General features: G+C 37.4%; 1 protein-coding gene across 1 annotated transcript in view; it reads left to right on the top strand.

The window, feature by feature from the left end:
• Positions 1-686: 686 nt before the first annotated feature.
• Positions 687-21,159, top strand: part of LOC149300804 (cyclic AMP-responsive element-binding protein 5) — a 158,026-nt gene continuing 137,553 nt past the window's right edge. The window contains exons 1-3 of the mRNA XM_089484872.1: positions 687-752; positions 4,183-4,276; positions 7,361-7,482. Of these exons, the coding sequence (XP_089340998.1) occupies positions 699-752; positions 4,183-4,276; positions 7,361-7,482 (270 nt within the window). The 5' untranslated portion in view covers positions 687-698. The remainder of the gene's footprint in view (positions 753-4,182; positions 4,277-7,360; positions 7,483-21,159) is intronic.

Below are 21,159 nucleotides of genomic sequence, written 5' to 3'. Positions count from 1 at the left end.
ATATACTACTTATTGGAGTAAGCAGTGATGAGAAGTATTTGGATACTAGTTTTACACCATATACCAAAGTCATGTAGAAAGCAATTGCATAATTCTCAGACCCTCTACTATTTATTGTCAGACTCTCTCCTCCTTACTCACTAAAAATCCCCATATTCAGAGAAGAATACAGCCTTGCCTCCTAATACCTTCATCCTGCACCCTAAGGAAACCATCGGTTCTCTGCACCCCACGTCACTGACTTCTCAACCTCGCAACAATCAACTCATCCTCACCCAAGCACCCTCTCTCTCTCCGTCTCACCCCCCAACCACCTAACAGATTGTAAGCTTGCAGAAGACGGCCCTCTCCGCTGCCTGAACTAGTTCATCTTAACGTTTTAATGTTATCCCATATCTCATATTGTGTAGATTTCATGTTATTTTAAACAGTGCTATTTAAGTACACATATTGCAGCATAAGACTGAACCAACATTTTAAGCAACATTTAAACAGATCATATTTATACTTTTTATATGACCATGGCTGGTCACCAGGTTTATATATTGTATTTTCTCTTCAATAATATTGGTTCAACTGTCTGTTACTTAACTGTATATATACATTTAAATGCAACAAAGAACATTAACAAAGACAGAGAATTGCCTACTAGCATAACACCTTTTGTCTTTTTTTTTTAGATTTATGAAGCATAAGAGATGAATTTGGAGCAAGAAAGGTCCTTTGTGTGCAATGCTCCAGGTTGCTCGCAGGTGGGTATAAATAATTGCGGCTTATATACTATTTGTGTGACATTAGTTCAGATACAGAGATCATTCTTTTCTCCAAGGTGTACTATCCAGGCCTGGTCTACCTTATCATTTTTGTTATGAAAACAAAATGCATTTTCTCTAGCCGCTGGGACTAGGCATTGGAATTGTATATGAAACAAATTAACTGTACACAGAAATACATGATACGTAGTGTTTTGGAGGTAATGGGATTTTATTTGAAACAATGATTACCGTATTTGCTCGATTATAAGACAAGGTTTTTTCCAGAGCAAATGCTCTGAAAAATACCCCTCGTCTTATAATCGGGGTCGTCTTATAATCAGACCTCAAATAGGTCTGACTATGAGACGACTAAGATCCAGATCCCCGCGGTTGCAGGGGACCTGGATCCTTCTGTCTCAAACCCCCCCCCCCGCCCCACTTACCGGTGCTTCTGAGTCCCCAGTGTGTAGCTGGGGCAGCGTGTAGATGTCTACGCGATTCGCGTAGACAACTTCCGCTGCAGCAGGAAGGAGGTGTGGCTAGCAGCGGGGGTTGTCTGCGTCCATTATGGAATGTTATGTGCACTCAGTTGATTCAGTGATCACTAAGAGTAGATACACATTACATGGCCTCCTATATGTGGGTCACCTCTAATGACGATAATTGCCATTCCTTGTCCATGGTCCTGGTACAGGTGAATGAAAAGGCAAGGTCAACAAATCCATACACCACTTAAAAAAACTATGCTGTCTAGAAAAACAGGCAACATACCATCCAATACCATCCTACCCATGCCAACCCATGTAAACCATTTATATGAAGTAGCAGACACCAGAGAAGCCATGAAGGGGTTGGTGTTGGGGAGTTGCCTCCTGGTCTGCATTGATTAATATTATAGACCACTACCAGAATGTAGGTAGGTCGATGATAGGTATATCTTAACCCAATTTACTAGACAAGAAGCAAGACTTCAGTTCCCCTCTTGGAGAATGTTTGAAGGCTGTAATTTGACAGTAAACACAAAGTCAGTTCTCTGGCCCATGTATTTTGGGTTTCCGTTTTACTGGGTCAGGAACCATGGCCCCTGAATGATAACAAGCCCCCCATCACCACTACCACCACTTAATATTCCCAAGCCATTGAAGTCTAGTTATTGGAAGACACCACAACATAGTACATTGTCTTTACTGTGTTAACACCTTAAGGACAATGGGTGGTCCCTAAACCCATTGAAAACAATGCATTTTGAGCCTGTACATGTACGGGCTTTGTCATAGGTAAGATACTTATGAAATTGCATAAGAAGCTATATTAAATTGTAAAGGACAAGCTATCATATAAAAAATTCAATATAATGATTCAACTGAAGAGCTTACCAACTGTTGTGAGAGAAATGTTTGCCAACAAAAGGCAAAATCCTAGCTATCAAGTGATTTTTTTTACTCAGGACACTCACACCATGCAGCATCTCTTCCCCGTTCCAGATGAGCAGCCACCCTTCTGTCTGGATTTCTTCTGCATGCATAACGACCGGGATCAAGAGAAACACAAAATACATTGTATGGATCATTTTTACGTTGGAAAGCTATGACACATGTACAAATAAAATATGTTACAGGGTTACAGTCTAATAGAATCTATGTGATGCGATTGTTAAATGTTTTCACTGTCCCCTATTGTAACAGCGCTATGGAATCTACTGGCGCTGTATAAATAAAAGTGGAATGTGACCTGGATTACAGGAAAGCTATTAGAGAATAACTGTAAATGAGTGTTTAATAATACTTCTACTACCCCCTTAATTTTAGTGGAAGGGTTTTCCATCACCTTTACCCACCATAACTTATGTAAGGGTATTTCTTGGTTACCCCAAGCCTCAAGTATTAAGCCAGTATCACAACCTTATGCTGACGAGTCCCATTAAGAACGAAACAGCTGTCCATGAGCGGTGATCTGGCTACTGCACCTCATCCTGAGTTTTGTGTAAAGGCTGTTCTGTACAGCGGGCAATTACTTTCAAGGGATCCATGTATAAAGTGGATATAGAGGCAAAGGTGCTAATTGTTGACCTTATTTGCATGCGCCTACCCAGAATCACTTGTGATTGTGGCAGCACCATGAGATTTCTGAAGGAAAAACAAGCTTTCTGGCTTGTCTGGTGTCTGTAGATGAGCTGACAAACTGGTAATGATCCCACAAGCATTCAGTAAGGTTAACACAATATATCTACACAAATCACTATCATATACTGCAGCTTCTTTAATAAAGCTTAAAAATGTTTAAAAATTGCAGACACAACATTGTATACAACCGTCACGTTAGTCATATCTGTCCCCAAAAACACCTATGTAGTGATGTCTGAACGAATCACCTCTGAAGTAAATTTTCCATGCTGTCAATAATCTCTATTTTAGAAACCAGAAATTAAACGAATCAATTTCATATTGCATATTTGTTTTAGAGCTTTATTGAACATGCTGCCTCCGAGAGAAACAGTTCCTTGTAAGCAAAAAGTGGTAATTAAGGCTTTATGTTGAACAAGGTCTTGTGGAAGGCAGTTCTTGACTATTGTATTGCAATCATTAGTGACCCCATCATGCAGCTAAGTGATGTCTTGGCCTCTTCTCCCTATGATTTGTTATGAACATCAGAGTAAAGAATTAGCACTTTAGGAAGACTATTAAACATAGTAATTTTAAACAGACATGTGACTGATTGATGATCCATAGCTTGTGCTAGACATCGGTTTATTTTATTTATTACAGTCTTTGTAGTATATTATGTATAAAGCACATAGTATTTAACCAAATGGATATGTCTGTAGTCTAGGAATAATGCACCACAACCTTTTCAGGGGACAGTCCCCTGGGTGAAATATCTGATCCTGAAAATAATTTGTCTCTAGAAGTACCCCCTAAATCCTTATCACTACTAAATAATAATATTTTTTTTAAAAGTCTTGATTTTTTTTTCTTAAAAACGTATAAAATGCATTTAGCATAATCAATATTTGTATACACTTCTGAACCAGAATCTATTAGTGATTGAGTTTAGATTAGTGTGAGAAATGACAAATTGAGTCTATAAATCTCTTTAAAAATATATATCCAAATTTTCTACTAATTTTCTACTAATAATAACAACAGTATATAGGTATGTTATTTTTAGAGTAAATGGGCAGGTCCTTAGGGCCAACATTGGGGCTTTACCCCTAGGATGTTTTTTTTGATCTGATTGGCAAAGTCTGTGATTTAAGTGTCATATTAAATATGTTAGCAAAGATGTAATTTGTTAGCGTGTAAAGGTTGCTTAGTGTTATCCTGCGGAAGGTTAATTTTTTTTTATTACGTTTACATACACCTAGGAATATCTAAACATTTTTTTATTAACATTTTTCTTTTCTTTTTTCCTAATTTTGTACATACAGCGATTCCCCACTGAGGATCACCTGATGATTCACAGACACAAGCATGAAATGACCTTGAAGTTTCCTTCAATAAAAAATGATAGCATGTTATCAGGTAGGAAATCATACATTTTACTGAATGCAAATCAACAAATAGTTTTTGTTCATTTTTCATATTTAAAAGAAAATTAGCACCTTTAATTTAATAATTAATAACTACCCATCTTCCACAAGGCATATGGCTCAAAGGTTGATCCTCTAGGATCCCGAGGTTCTCTTCTGCACTCGACAGTACTTTTAATTTTCCTTTTAAACCGTTGCCTGCCAGTTTGTTTTCACACCACTATGTTCAAGTTTTATGCTTTTTCTCACTTTTTTTGTTTTTCCAATTATGCTGATTTCCAGGTTGTACTGTAAATTATCTTCTGTTTGCAAAAATATGGACATGTGATATATAACTCATTCAGTAATGCAAAAAAAACCCCACATGAATATTGAGAATTTTTAAGTTTTGTGTTCCAAGGCTCAGTATTATTTATTCATAAGTTTTTATTAATAATAATAATGGCAGCTTAGCCATTAGTTTTCTGGAGGGGAAAGTTCACTTATTGTGAACAGAAATAATGTGAGTAACCCCATGCAATTAAATCCTAGTCTCCTAGTACCAAATCCAAAAGAAAATGGCCATGTTCCAGCCCCCCAAGCCTTACTAATGCTGCTTGACTCACCTATTTTAAAACATTTTGCAAACGCCTCGGAACATGTTGACACTTGAAATGAGACATCAGTATACACAATGAGGATCACTCTCTCATCCAAAAGCCCAAGTAATAAAATTGTAATTTTATTTTAAAGAACCTGCTTCCCAAGAAATCATAAATTCACTAATCATCAAAAATAATCCATAATACAAATTATTGAACAAAAGGCAGAATAGCCGCCACCTCCTAAAGTAGTATAATAAAAGTTAAAAGTTAAGCTTTATTGGCTGTAACCTTAAAATTACGGTAATAGACAAAAAAAACTATGTATACAGCTTGTCTCTTACCTTATATTTATAGCCTATAAAAGTTAAGCTATATTATGTTAGAGGTGGATGATACTATGTTCAACAAGAAAAAACAGTGGCAAATGAATGCCGGCCATGCACAAAAAGCTTTCTAAATGCCTGTCAATCTATGGTGTGCCATGTGCCTACTTAGCCTGGTTGGAAATCCTAGGGTAGTCCATTGTGCCCCATGTGAGAAATGAAGTATGGAGGCTGTACAGACACTGCACAGTGCTCTATGGTGTTAATGGGCCAGTTGGGGAGATCAGTGATCTCCCTTTTGCTCAGACTATACAGCAGTGGCGCTCCAGGGTCACCCTGTTATGTGGCACAGAGGCTGCTGCCCACCTGGGCTTGCTGTCCTAGGCAGGCCAGAATACGCCACTGTGACTGATTCCACTCTGTATAAACATCCCGTACTGCAGAGGGTAGCACTCAACATGGGCTGATCAGCAAATGTGTCCTGGAAAATATAGCTGATGTGGTCACTGTTTTCTGCACCTCTGGACCTTCTGAGACAAGGAGAAAGTCAATTGACTACTCTGAAGTCAACCTGGAAAATCAAATCCTTCGTGAAGACAATGCAAACTCAGTTCATGCGTATTTCAGTGTTTTCTGAAAACACAAAGGGCCGAATTTAATGTCAGCAGCTAACATTGTGCTAGAGTCAAGGATTCAGCTAATAGACAAGAAAAAGATAAATATATATTTTCAGTTCGATATAGTAAATCTATTAGTGAGAAGAATGGTTATGTTGAATATCTTGGTCAAGTATTAGTTCTTGTCATTGTTTACTAAATAACAGAAGACTGAGCTGGTTAGCCAAAGGGCCAGTGAGTTATAGGGACACTAAAGAGTTAACTGGAAGCAGAATTAATTACTGGCTTAGCGTTGCTCTACAGGTGCAAAAAAATATAAATCTGAGGCAAAGAGATTGAGATGTCACACCTATGTGGAGCAGGTGCAAATTAACCTGCATCTTTGAATGTTTGCATGAACATAGAATCATAGCCTTCAATAATTTAATGGGTACTATCTACTAATTGTTCTTAGTTCTAGATTGGGTTTTGGGAGGCAGCTAGTTGGGAAAAAGGAGATGGAAAAGGGAAGAAAAAGAGAGGTGAGAAAAGAAACAGCGGAGGAGAAAGAGCGAAGAAAGATGGGTAAAGGACAGAGAAGAAATGGGAGGTTGCTGAAAGAAGAAGAGAAGAAAGAGGTGGGAGATAGACAGAGAGAATGGAAAGCAAGAGAGAAAAAAGAGAGAGCAAAGATAGGAAATAAAGACTAAATAAACAAGATTTTAATAGGTTTGCCAAAGGGAATCTGCTTAGTGACGTGTTTGAGCAGGGAAAGTCCACTTACAGTAAATATCATATGACTGCATACAATGGCAACCTACCACCTCAATTGGAATAAAATAAAGCTCACCTTTCTCCAGTTGTAAACAGCATACATTATACAGAACTGTGTATAATGCTCAATGCAATATACTTATTTTAACATGAGACCTCCCTTTCAGGTTTAGCAGGCTGTTTCTAGTGCTATTTAAGCCCTTTGCAACCAACTGACGTACCAGATGTACCTGGTACATAATCGTAAAAAGTGGTCCATGCGGGTACGATCATGTTGACCGCAGGGTCACCGCTGTAGCTGATCACTCCATGCATGTAATCGCTACTACGGTAAGCACTGCTTTTGTCTCTCCTCACTGTGAGCTTGAGAGAGATAGAGAAAAGTAAGAAACAGTTTTTAAATTTATTTTTTGTTACCTGACCCTTAGGGGTTAATTTTTATATGCAATTTTTTAAATAAATATTGGGTAGTTAGTGTGGTGGGGGTTAGTAGTGAGTTAGGTTTAAGGTTATGTAGGGATTTTAAAAAAAAAAAATAAGAAAATTAAAACCTTGCAAAAATGTTTCTTTTTCACATTTATACTAGCTGTTATATATCTGTAACACTCTGATGAAATGTGTTTTTTCTTTTTAAGTTCTGTTTTTATTTTTTTTATTTTTATGTCGTACATATATGAATATCGTTTTAAAAAAAGCTTGTCCCAAAAATATATTAAAAATATATACAGAAAAGCAGAAGACAGCGATGTTGTATTAATAAAGGGTGGTATATAATATAAATTATATTTTGTCTTCACAGACCAGACACCGACTCCTACACGGTTCTTGAAAAATTGTGAGGAAGTGGGCCTTTTCAATGAAATTGACTGTTCTTTAGAACATGAATTTAGAAGTGCTCAAGAGGAAGAGAACAGCAAGAGGGTGAGTGGCATGTTAGTTAATTAGACGAGCGGTTATTCAATGAAAAATTCAATGAATAACTTGTTTTTGTGGGAGTTGAATACCCATGTTTATCTGAAACATATAAATACATAACATCTAATACACAGTTTGCATTTGTTTTAGGCTAATGTGGAATGTTGTATTTCAGTATTTTTTTTATATGTGGGTATGTTTTTGGTTTCAAAACACTATTTCTTTTGCTTATGATCAACATCTTTTTTGTTATTGATTCTTTGGGATTCAGTAAAACACCCTTTAGCTGTGTTTTATCCCCTACTACGCTTTCCAATATTTTCCTCTATTCTTTATGCAGAACACAAACTGTAAATAAGAAATATGTGTTCTGCCTGAGAAAATCCATAAATTTGGACCGAAGCATTAAGATTGATCCACCACCAGTTGATCCACCACCAGTAGAAAAAGTGCAGGGGTCTACCTGATACGAACGATACTTAGTACCGCCATCACATAAATTACTTTATCATACAATTTGCTGCCATTTTATTTCCATCGGCAGAGGGAATGAGAGCGAGTATGACTTTGTTTAATTGTGTTGAAGGTCAGAGTATAATCCATGTGTCCTTATGTCATACAAAATAATTGGATAACTCCAGAAAGAGGAAATTCATCAAGGACAGATTGGCCCAAATATATACCCCAGGTAAAAATCACCATAGTTTCCCATCAGTTTACCCCCAGCGATTTTCTAAACATTCTGTGAACTTCACCCCTTGCGCTATCATGCTTTTCTCAGCAGATCATGAGTTAGTTCTAGGTTATCTTGGGGTTTCGTTTCAGTAGTGATATTGATTGTATTGCTTATTCTCTCCCAAAATATTGTCAGGATGTATAAGGTTTTCTGAACATCCTGGAAACAAGCTGGGTTTTGGAACAATAAGCTTTACAGCATATTGAAATGTACAGTGCATGTATAATTAAAGAGTCATTTGGGTTAATATATAATAGTGATTCTAGTGCAAAGTTATGGTCAGCAGACTTTTCATCAACGTTTCTAGACTATTCTAATTGTCACCATGATGAGCAGACCACATTCTCAACCCTTATTAGAATCTCTTTTGTACAAAATGCAAAAATGTATATCTAATATATATCAGAGCTGCCCTCCCCTCTCAGGAGACCCAGCTCAGGTGTTGGATAAATATATCATCTTGCCGTTTGAGTCTATAAATTGATCTCTTGCAGTTAAGCAGGGCATTCTCAATTGCACCAGCTGTTTTTCAGATCTTTCTATTATTTTGACAGGGCAGCAAAGTAAAAGTCAAATTAGACAGAGACTCACCCTGGAATATGGGCTTAATATTAGATGCCCACTATTAACGCTTTGTCCATTCTAGGTTAAGCTGGTCTCAGACCTGTTTTGTCAACCAAAAAGCTAATCAAAGGTGCTTTGAAATAAAGATTTAGAAACCCACTTACAAGGTATAGTAAACCCTAGAACTTGTATACCGATAGGTAATATTAGTGAATTAATTCGTGAATTGAAAATATTTAAATATAACATATTGGTTACCATTTGTTGATATGACTATGAGAAAAGCCACCATGCTCGCTATGCATACAGTATCCTAAATAGTTAAGCAGTTATTGTATTAAATGAATGATCCTTAAAAGTTATAAATCAGCTCGGTGTCCAATGATGACTCACAGAACAGATCAGCTCCCTGCCAGGTTAATCTAAACGAGGTTTACGTTTACAACTAAGATTAAGGCCAAGTATCAGAACCATTTGTCATAAAATATATTTGAAACAAACTGCTTTTAGTGACAGAAGCATGGCATGATGATACTTTTAGGGTTATGTATAAAGCAAAAATCTGGCCTGAAGCATAATAAATTAGTTACACAATTTATTAATATTAATAATAAACGTAAAAAAATATTGATTAGTTATTAACTAATTAACATAGGACAACACATCATGTACAAATAATTTAATAAGGCCTGTCCAGTAAATGCCTCCAAGGAAATAATCGGATTATTTTACAAACTAAGAGATGAAGGGTCAAATGATTGTAGAGCTATTTCTCCCAAATAAATGACTTTAAAAAAAAACAATGCCAACAGTGAAGGTATCCATGTGTATTTCCATAGAAAGGAAAGAAATACCAGGTATATAATAACATTGTAGATCTCATAATACGGTACTTCATTTATCTCAGGGTCTATGCTTGTTCAGGACAGGAGTTAAATCATGTGAGATTACATTGATCATTATGAGATGTGCAGTATCTAGAAGTGTAATACAGAGATTAGTGTGTGTGTGTGTGTGGGGGGGGGGTGTTTTCTAACCATAGCTGATACGACAGAGAATTACTCTCTAGGGTAGGAAAGTATTTCCTCTGCACAGTGAAACTCATCCAAAGATACATTGATATACAATTCTTTAAACTGCCTGATGTTCTGTTAAAAGCACTAGTGAACTGTATATGTATATACAGGATATTTTCTATTGTTTGACAAACTGAAATATAGCTAGACACTGATGGGCTGCACATGCACAGAGCCCACCGGGGTTTAGATTGTGGGGGTGAGTCCATGTTATATGTGAAGGTGTGTTATGAGATGCTACATTGACTGAAATAAAATTATTCATAGGAACAAAAAAGCAAAAATGTTTAATGATATGTAATAACAGTATTAATAGTGGTAGGAGTGTTAACATTGTCACCCTGAACTTGTAATTCACAGATCTCCCACTAGAAATCCAGTAATTTGAACTCCAGTAAAATCAATTGTACACAAAGTATGGGCTATTGCAGAAAAGAGTCCCCATCTGTATATCAGAACAATCATACTCATAAGATTAGTACATTTACTAAAACATGAGGCTAATTCCCCCTACATAGATGAACAAAGAAGCTCAAACACTCTTTGTGTTCTGTGGGCACTCCTCCTGGATACAATTGTTTGCCAACATAGAAAGAAAACTCACAGAAAACTCATGCTAAGCACCAAAAATACATGTCAACCTCCATGAACCTCATCAGTGAAGTGTAGTTAGTGGGCTACTAACCATCTAAGTGGTTATTAGAGACCATCTGAGTATACAAAGCTTATTTTAGAAGTGTAAAGGGGTCCACATCTGAATTACCTCCTTATTCTTGGGGGAACCCCTAAGACATTTCAAAACTGCAAAAAGCAACAAAGAAAATGCAAAGCTTAAAGAAATGTATTTGGTCTATTACCCTACAAAAGTATGTGTCTTGCTGGCACAGCCTCCATAGTATCACCTGAATCAGAGCACTGGGATATGATGTAGTGTAATGGTGCTCAAAACAAAGGAGATGCTGCACAAGGAAGAAAACCCCACTAGTCTAGAAAAGCAACCCTCATTAATACACCACTCCCCACAAGCATACCACACAACAAATTAAAAACACAACACTCTGTATTAGATAAACATCAACTCTGGATGTACATTTTAACCTGCTTTTTCAGCGAGTTGCAGTAAGACTCTTTTCGGGTAGGCAACCAGGTAATCTGTACAATTAGGGATTTACTCACTTAATCATGTGGAGTACAGCTGAAGGATTCTCTATAAAAGCATACTGCAACTACTAAATCCATTGCATGCTCTACTAATATGCCAAAAAAAAGAGTGAGCCCTTACACTACTAACACAGCTGCATCGGTTGGCATTGAACACCTAACCTGTGTCTAAAGTACCCTTTATTCTAAAGGGGAGCGCCTAAAAACCTACTCAGTGACCTCCTAAAAATACATGCAACGGATAATATCCAAGGACCACTCCAGCCCATATTCTATTGCTTGAGATGACAAGCTTTTTCTGACCATTGTAACTATGGTACTTTATCTTGGCACATCTTCCAAAGACCCATGTCTGTATAATACATTGTTGAGGTGGTGATATATTCCCATCCTGGGTGCAATATGTATATTGAATACTTATTGCCCTTACAAATGGCCAGCAATATTTTAGATTTTTTAAGACTCTCAGTCATGTTAAAAACAATAGGTCAAAACTTGCAGCTATTTCTCCTCACTTGTTTTCAGCATTATGATGTCATGGACCAAACATGCACAACATTTTGCTGATTCTTTTAATCTGTGTCTGCTTGACCCTGTAAACTGAGTGGGCTTTACACAAATCTAGAGTGTCAAGTTTTACAAATGTATACTCCGAATTATAGTCTTAGAACCACCGCAGTAGGACCTGTGTTAATTTCAATGTGTGTACTAAAGTGGCCAATTATTAAAGCCCAAAAGACTCTTAAAGGTTTCCATTAGACCCCACCATGACCACAAAGCCCTACTCAATGTGTCTGAGAATACGGCATACAGGAAGATGTTGGGATAATGACCTTTATTTATGCACCGATCAATAAATACTTACAGTGGTATAATAAATAGCAACACTTAAGGACACTATCAAGAAAAACATATTTTTGCTTGTCCTTTTTTATCTGATGGATGATAGAGTAGTTTAATGAAGTGCACAAAAGTTTTACTTATTTTTTTGCCTTTCGTGTGTTTTAGTTACACCTCCTAATTATATGTGACATCAGGGCATCTTTCTGTTTCTAAATAGGCTAAGGGATTACTTTTTGTTTGTTTTTTATACGTCATTTTAAGGAAGTATTAGGGAATGTGAGCTGGTTGCAGCAGTCACTGTGGGCCCCTTGACATGATGTCATACTTTGAAGCTCTATGTCACAGAGTGGTTGGCATACTAAGAGAAGTGGAAGTGAGATTTGCAACCTTACTCTAGAAAAAAGGATCTGGATTAAGTGCTGAGCTGGTGGTCCTCTAAAGAGTGTGGATTTGTCACATGTAGACCCTTGTAAGCAATCTAACCTGGTGTAAAGATACAGATGTTCTCTTCCCCTGGCAAACACATCTCCGGTGACACCTCTTATAACATTGTACGTAACGGCCGAAACACCGGACCAGATGATACTTAACATACACTTACAGGGCACACAAACGTTTCACAATCATAGGCTTTAATAAATAGCTGACACTGTGAGTACATACCAAGCTGATTAAATGTGCTTAAGCAAACATGACCGAGTCACTCTTGATTCCCCCCCCCCCACCATTTGCACTTGTTACTGGTGAAAGATACAGTCCCTAAAGTACTAAAGGCATCATAATTCTGAGGGGAGATCTTCCTGAGGAAAAATGTGCTTAACCAAAGTAGGAAACAAGTTAAGGTCATGGAGTAGATGCTGAATTTCCTCTTCTATTCACATTAGGAAATCTTAACTGTCCAATTTGCTTGCCAGGTTTAAATCGGAAACAGTGTGTGGAAGGACAGCATTATTTCTGATCCACACAACACAGAAATTAGAAACACATCCCCAGTAATGTTCAATGTCCAAACCCTTCCCAGAAATTCAAATCCACTACTTATGTAAAGATTTGGCCATTCAATTTTTTTGCCCGGAACACATATTTGCTGTGAAACTTGAAAGATAGGTTGTTGCCACAGAAACTGCAGAGGTTGAATTGCTTTCTGTGTTCATTTCATTGATAAAACCTCCATAGGTAGGAATACAATTACAGACCTGTTAAGATACATTTTCTTAACATTCTTTCAGAGAGCAATTAAGGTTTTGTCTAAGTGGAACAGCACCTTTAAGGGTTTCTTTTGGAACCAACCAGCAACTGCTCCTTGTGGCTAGGGTCCCGTATGGAGAACACAGAGGGGCGAGTGTCCCTGGAAAGAAATGGTAATTTTATTGGTGGTGAATCAATATTTCCAATCTAGACGACGGCAGCAGCACCCATAAGTTCTTTTGTGCAGAAGGTAAGCAGAGCTCAGATGCACTCATGATATAAAGCCAACTATTAGATATTAATTATTGGTTAGCAAGTATGGTTTTGGCGCTTCTTTTTTTGGCAACATACACATCTTGGGGTTTTTTTTTTCGTGCTTAAAAAAAAGTGATAAAATAAAAAAAACTAGGCAATGAGGGGGTCATAGCCACGTGTTAGGGTACATAATGCTTTCAGTACTATAGCTTACATACACATATACACACACATACGTACAGTACATATAAAAGGCATGTCACTGCGGGAAGTGTGCTGGGACAGGGCTTAAAGCCAAGGTTCACCCACAGTACAAGGCGATAAAGCAGGATGGCCCGTGATATTTACTCTACTCGACACTCCCCAGTGATGATAGAGAGACATCAAGTTATACAGTTTTAAGACACCTTTGTTTACAGAATTTACAGAATTCTTTAGGAACTTTGACATTAATTTGAGAAAACTGGCCATAGAGAGCCATAGTATTGACATACACAATAAGCCCACGGGGGAAGGGATTTTAACCCTTTATATTCTGAAGTGCCCTATGAACACAACTTGAATCTGGCAGTGATATGGTTAAATTAAATTTCAGTGCCATAGAGTCCCCCAAGGCTTAGGAGAATAATTGTATGTAGTTACTTTTTGTTAAATCCATGGAACCGCTCGCATCATTTTAGGTTTCCAGGTGCGCCGATTCTACATTCATTTTCCTGTCATATTTTGGTAATGTGATCTACAAATGTTGAAGCCTTTAGTCGTCACAGCTGCAGACATCAGACTTGAGAATTCTCACTGATCTTTTTGTTTTGTTTTATTCAGATTTCAAAATTTCCTTTCTTATCCTTCTGAGTTTAAATATCTTTAAAACTATTTATTCAAGAGAAAGAAAATGAGTGCTACTAATCATTCTTAGTCAAGTTTAAAGTAAATCAGTAATTGAATGAAAACATTAATTGCAGTAAATGTTTACAAAATGTCATATTCAAAAAACAACTGTGGCATCCATCCCGTATCTCACTGCTTACCTACATGGAATGTATTAATCATGTTTACTTCCAGGGGAGTGTATAGTAGTGTAAAAAAGTCTCTACAACCAGCTTAAACACCCTATAAAGCTTTGCCCATGCTTGATAGGGATGCAGTTCTGTCCGGTGAGGATTGGGTGAAAAGTTTCACCACTCCATTTACAAAATTTGGAACAGATAGCACTTTCGCCATGGAAACTTGCTCGCATGTTTTTGCATTTGGTTGCATCACTACGTTTGTACATTTCCCTGAAAAAGACACATATATGTGACGTCAGAGGGCGAAAATTCGTTTTTTACACTCACCAGTGCTTCCTTGGTAAGTGAAAAGCTCACTTTTTGTGGTAACTTCCATGGGCACATTTTTAAAGCTTTTGCTGAGCTCTAGTGTAAAATACTCTTTTGTTTTATAAGGAGCTACTCTATGGTTTTATGACATCCAAATATGTATGCACAGGGTTGCCAAGTGGCTGGAATTTCACTGGCTTGACTGCTTTTTAAAAGGTCAATCCGGTTGCATTTTCAATAGGGGACTCTCCATGTGAATAAAAAGATACTAAAAGCACGGACCTCTATTTACTTGGCTTGGAAATGCTAGTGGTACAAAAAAAGGTTTTAGATTAACTCACAGAGGTCAGACAGCTCACAGACTCACAGCCTGTCCTACGGGGGATCCCCTCTAGCGAGCATCTTGAGTTTTAACTCTCTAAAGAGAGGAAAAATCTCCATTGACATATTGGTCTGAAACTGTCACAAGCGCAAATTTCCACTGTGTTACGGCCTTCATAGGTCTCATCAGTGGGGTCTGGTTGGTAACACACTAGGTGTAAGTGAGCAAGGAGGTCTGGACTCACCTTTGCGCCCCACTGACAAGGCCCATGAAGGCTGAACTATATGTCTGGGTTGTTGGTTTTCTCATGCAGAGGAAATTTCCTTCTTGTTGTGGTTCTAGGCTGTCCTTGTGGCAGGATCAGACTGAATTTTTCTCTGTAATGGAACAAAACAGTTAAAATTTGAGATGCTCCAGAGCGGGGATACGCTGTAGGATAGGTTGTTAAGCAGCTGTAGGTATTTGGTGAGTTAATCTCAGAGGTTTGTTGAATGGTATTGGAAATTCTAGCACTACCAACATTGGATGGAGTTCACTAGGGTCGCACGATGACCAAAATGTAATAATTTTGGCATGTGAGTGGAAAAAGACTAAATAAATGGGAATAAATACTACAGGGACTGCCACTGGTAGCAGTGACATATCCTGGCCTAGGTAATAAGGTCCAGAGGGGCAACAGTCCCCTGCTGCCAAACTGGGGGAGCAGATTGTCCTCTTGGGTGTTCTGGCCTCCATTATCCCGCTGCTTAATGAGATCTTTGATCTCCCCAACTAGGCCATTTATATTATTTAGCACAGCCTCTGCAGACTGCATTAGAAAGGAAGTACGTGCCTTTAAGACACAGAGCGCTGGGATATGACTTCTTTTAATGCGATGTAGTCATCAACAACGAGAGAGTGACTGGGGACACAACTCTTGGTCGGACAGAGGGCAGTGTGGAAGGTAAATACATAGCTGGCTGGTAGTAATGAGGCTAATAATATGTTATGGAAAACATGTCTATTCTAGCACAGTGCCTGGCAACATAAACATTTTCCAAACCGTAAAGAGTTAATTACCACATCACTGTTTTTTTTCAAATTTTTTGTAACCAAACTCCACAAAATGCACCTTTTTTCACATGAAAACAGGTCTTACTGGCGCACATGTTTCCTCAGATAAACAGCACATTGTTGTGAGAAGGAGATAAAAGCCCAGACTTGCCTCTAAAGAAAGCCAGACCTCACAGTAACTCTCACTGAGAATATTTTTGACAAGCTGAAAAGAATAATAAAACTGAGATACAGAGAGACAGTGTCAATTAACTCGGTGTATTCCAGCAGCTTATCAATACCATGTAGTTGTCTGTTATTATGATAAACTGGTGTGGCAGATGTACACTAGAGGGATAACAATACGTGCATCTACAAGGATCTCTGCTGTACCACTTGTTGGCTGATACCAACACTACACCATAATAAACTCAAGACTACCACCATCTGCAGACCTTTACCCCTGAAGAGCCTTGTACTACCTTCTTCTTCTGATCTCCTTCTGGTCTGGTCATATAAACACCAACCTAATGATATTATTTGGCTTAGGTATGATAATTAGAAAGGCAGGTAAGCAGATATTCTTAAACATCCTAAAAAGGGAAGCACTCCATAGAAAAAATAAAAGCCACTGTAACAGGAATAGCTTGGATCAAATCCAGGCATATCATCAAATCGGGTGGCAGAATACATAATTCGAATGATTGAGTGCTCTTGACTAAGTTTTGTAGAAACATTTAAGTATAGTGTAGGTGCCCAGACATATATTGCCCTAAGTAGCCAATATTGTCTTTTACATGAGAAAAGCCTTGCGTCGGCCACATGATTTGCCGTTTTTTATGAGAACATCTTTTCCTTCTGCTTTCAAAACAGCCACATGTTTGGATCATTGATCATTGAGATATATGTGTATATTTTAATTTCTTTAGCGTGAACTTAGCACTTTACAGTTAAGAGTTGTACAATATGCGCAGTTGTATTGTAAATACAGTAGTTTAAGCAGATATTATGGACAGGGTACATTAAGTATGAAAACTTTAGGAAAGGAAGTCCCAGTCCCGAAGAGCTTAGAGTCATCAGAGTGTAACCTGCTTCCCCATTAGTCTTTATGAGTTCGTACAAATTGGAGTCCATTTTCATTACCCACGAATCCTTAATACAAACCACTGTCTGTGTCCTAAATAGGGAAACATTGTATTACACTTAAATATTATACCGTGCGTAACAGCGTTGTAAAGATGGCAAAGGGTATACCCTTTATAATGTCAGGAATGCCAGCAAATTCTCTCACAGCTTGCTAAGGGCTTTAAATCTGCTCTAGGCCTGTATTGTTTATACCCAATTGCTTGTAAATGCCTTCTGTCTTAGCATAAGGACACTTATACGGCAAGATTGCTATTCAGTGTTTGGGATCTTTAGGACATTTCCAAATATTTTTACTGGCATAAGTGCTTGATTGCTTGAATACTAACACAGTAATCCTAGTGTTATTTTTAACATGTAAATGTAAGGTGCAATTGAATTTCTGTCTACACATTGTGTTTGTGCTGCAGTCAACACACACTGTTCATGTTTATGGGGAACCTTAACCTTGGAAGTTATTGAAGTTATTATTATTATAATTATTATAAGATAATTGGCTAACAAAGTCACAAGAAAATGAGTAACACTTCAATTACGTCACAAAGAGATGATGAAGTTTGAGAAGGATGCATGTACTTTGGTCATTGATCAGAGAATCTGATTAAGGCGACGTAGGGGTCATGGTCAGCTTGCCTTTGGCAGTTACAGGGAAATTTAGGAATTGCAATGTATACTTATCAACAGAGCATTGTTAATGCGGCCCTTCAGGCAACAGGCTTTTACTTACAATTAATTTAACTGACTTACAAATAATTTGAGTATACTGATCTTGGGGGGGAGTATAGGAAGGCCATTTATCATTTTCCCAAGAATAAAATCAGCCTATTTGGGGTAGACCAAAAAAATGAAAAAGATGTATATATTATATAAACTCTTCGGAGAGACATACAAATAATGGTAAATATAGGTCCATGTTTCACCCCTTCGTAGTTTTGAGCATAGAATGGCAAAGGACACAAACTAGCATCTTCTAATTGTATCAGCACATGATATACACACCTGGCTTATCCTAATACGTGTGTATAGCACAGCTTCATTGTGGACACAAAATGAGAAAAGCATCAAAGAGATTGGAGTGTTTTTTTCTGTTCCTTGTTATTTATACAGTCATAGCAGATACGACCAGAGAATAATGAATGATGGTGGGGCAGATATACCAATTTTCATGTTTTTTGGTGACTGAATCTTGGTGGTGCTGAATGTATTAGAAAATTAAAAAGAAGCATGTTACTGCAATGCTGTAATACAGCTACATGGTGTCCATGAATCATTATAACTCATAGGGCCTTTCACAGTCCAATAGCTCTGCAGGCTCCAGACTGGAATATAGCGTTCCCTTGGCGTTTTTACTGCCAGAGGAGATTGTAATACAATATGGTTGGTCAGATAAGCCCACTTCCCAAGAAGTCTACTCCATATTAATAGCTGTGATGGCTGTCTTCATTCTGATTCTTCTATGGGAAAAGCTCCATCAGAAACTGTCCACAATCGGTCATAGGGGCATCTGGGTGCAGCTTTCCAGTGACACCTAACAGTCATAGCTCTGTTGCAACAATCAAATGTGTTCAACAAAGCACAGTTCTCAGGAAGCCCTCTTCATATTAATAGCTCAAATTAGTGTCTTGATGATGGCTTTCTATGGGAGCTGCTGTTGATGTTTTTGACTGAGGTCTTAGGAACCAGTCCCATCCAATCATTGATGATAGACACATTAGTCACAGCTTGTGCACTCATAGTGTTAATGTCATTATTGTTTATTGCTAATCCAATCAGAACTCAATGCATTTCCTTATAATGTCCTCTAAATGAACTTTGACCCCAAAATATGTTGACGTTCATCTGTAAATCTACAGTTTCAGGAAAAACTAATGCTAGCTTTGTCCTGTGAGTTAAATGCCTGTGTACAGTTCATATATTCTCAATGCTGATCTATTTAGCATACATTTGCTTTCGATGTACATATATGTTGAGAGTCCTTGCATTTTTTAGGTCATTCTAAGAGATTAAAAATCAATTGGTATTCACTTTGCTCCCAGTGGTTGCTTACATTGTAATCTGAGTGGCAAATTTATCCATGTCTCTTCATCATCCCGTGGATTTACTATTTTTTTTTCTATTTCCTTAACTAAATCTAAAACTAGTTTACAGCTTAAACATAATGTAAATTGTATAAGGTTATTTATTAATAAACAATCTGTACAGAAACTTGGAGTAGACACATTATGAAGACTATACAATATACTGTACTGTATATTTGATTATTATTTAGAAGATTTCATAATGACCATGCTAAGCTACCATGGGGGTGTGTTCAGAGGCTTTTAATACACCAGACAAATCAGGCACACAATTAACTATTAATTACCGACATTTAAAAATACAAAGTACTCCCTATCAACTAACACTCTAAACAGCTATTTCATTGAACCTCACTATAAACATACAGTCAATAAAGTGCCCGGGGGCAAATGCCTATCAGGCACTTCTATAAAGCATCCTTCTTATTCATAAACCATGGTCTTTATTATCTTACTAACATGCCTCCTGACTGTCCTGTTTTTTGCCAATCTTGCTGTCCCACTGAGCTTTACCTCTGTCCTGCTTTTGACGGGTTAATCAATTCCTAGCTGAGACTTGGTTAGGAGGAAAAAAAAGCATATAAAGTTTCTGGAATAAATCCAATCTCAATAAGTTGGCTGGTTTTTATTATATGAACTGTTTGCATTTCTCATGTAAAGCTAAGGATTTGCAGCGTCTGCCACGAATTAGATCTTGCCTAAGGATAAAAACTGAAAAATTAAAAGTACTGCAGCAGGTATTCTTTTAGGTCTGTGGAGTGCTTCTTCGCTGTCATCTGGGATGAAAAGCAGTGGAATCCAAATTAAAATGGCATCAGGACTTTCATAAATCCTGTTTTTTTTCATAAAAGTGCCCAGCAAAAACCAATTCCAGAACTCCCAGGCACCCATCTGCCTTGTACCCTCTGCATGCATAGATGTCTTTGTTCCTGCTCTCTGGTTGTAAGAATATTGCCAGAGAATGAGGTATCCACACTATGACATCACAAGCCATAGCTGCATCGCCCACAACATGAGGACAGGCAAGAGAGGGATGGGAAAAATTTGTGCTGATTAGAGGCATAGGTGACTTGCTCCACATTAGACGCGCTCTCATTTTGGAAAAAGAACTTAAGATCTTGAAGGTGGTTTTTAAAGGAATATTTGTTGCATTAATATTTGTACTTTTTAATTTAATAAACAATCAGTGAAATGTTCTATGTTAGATGTTGATTTTCATACGAGCTAGCAATAAACATTTTTAGTAACGATAGTTCTCTGGCTCTTGGGGTTTGTTGAGTATTGCCCTGCGTTATCCTATTCCAAAGATTTTGTTAAACAATAGATGGCCAACCTTGTTCTAGAGAGTGACCTTCGTGATCTGAGTTTTCTCTTTCATGCAACATTCAAGTTTATCTAAAATAAAATTTTCCATATTCCATTTATTTTTTCTTTCAGCAGACCGGGTAAAGTAAATCTTCTCTGCACTTTCTATTTTCTGAATGTTTTCTGATGTTCGAAAAGGGGGTAAAAATAGTACATCAAAAGTATGTTAAAACAGATCCCACAATATTAATTTTGAGTAACAACTTTACAACTTCTGTCTATATACTTGTGAATCTTACAAACCGTATTTCCAAATGTGAATAATAGGTGAATTTTGTGATGAAGCGTCATTTTGTTAAGGTGTCTGTGGTCTGTGAATAGTATCATTTCAAATTATAGTGTCTGTTCCATTTAGAGAGGACTGAGAAAAGCAGTCTTTTTTACTAACATATACCGGATATGGCTTCCTGATCATTTTCCAGATGTTAAGCCAATTGGTTCATTTCATGGACTATATTTTTGACACCTTATTTTTTCTTTTATTGGATGAATATTTATCATTCCAAAAGCCATTGGCTACACTTTACAGAAAAAAACCCCTTCATCATTAAGCATGGTAATAAATTGGTGTTAAATATTTCATTAACTTACCATTTATTTTCAC

This window comes from Sceloporus occidentalis, unplaced genomic scaffold (assembly GCF_023333645.1).
Source record: "Sceloporus occidentalis isolate IW3139 unplaced genomic scaffold, rSceOcc1.0.p SCAF_23, whole genome shotgun sequence".
NCBI lineage: Eukaryota > Metazoa > Chordata > Lepidosauria > Squamata > Phrynosomatidae > Sceloporus > Sceloporus occidentalis.
Note: the sequence above shows the minus strand (reverse complement) of the source record. Positions and strands in the feature narration are given on the sequence as shown.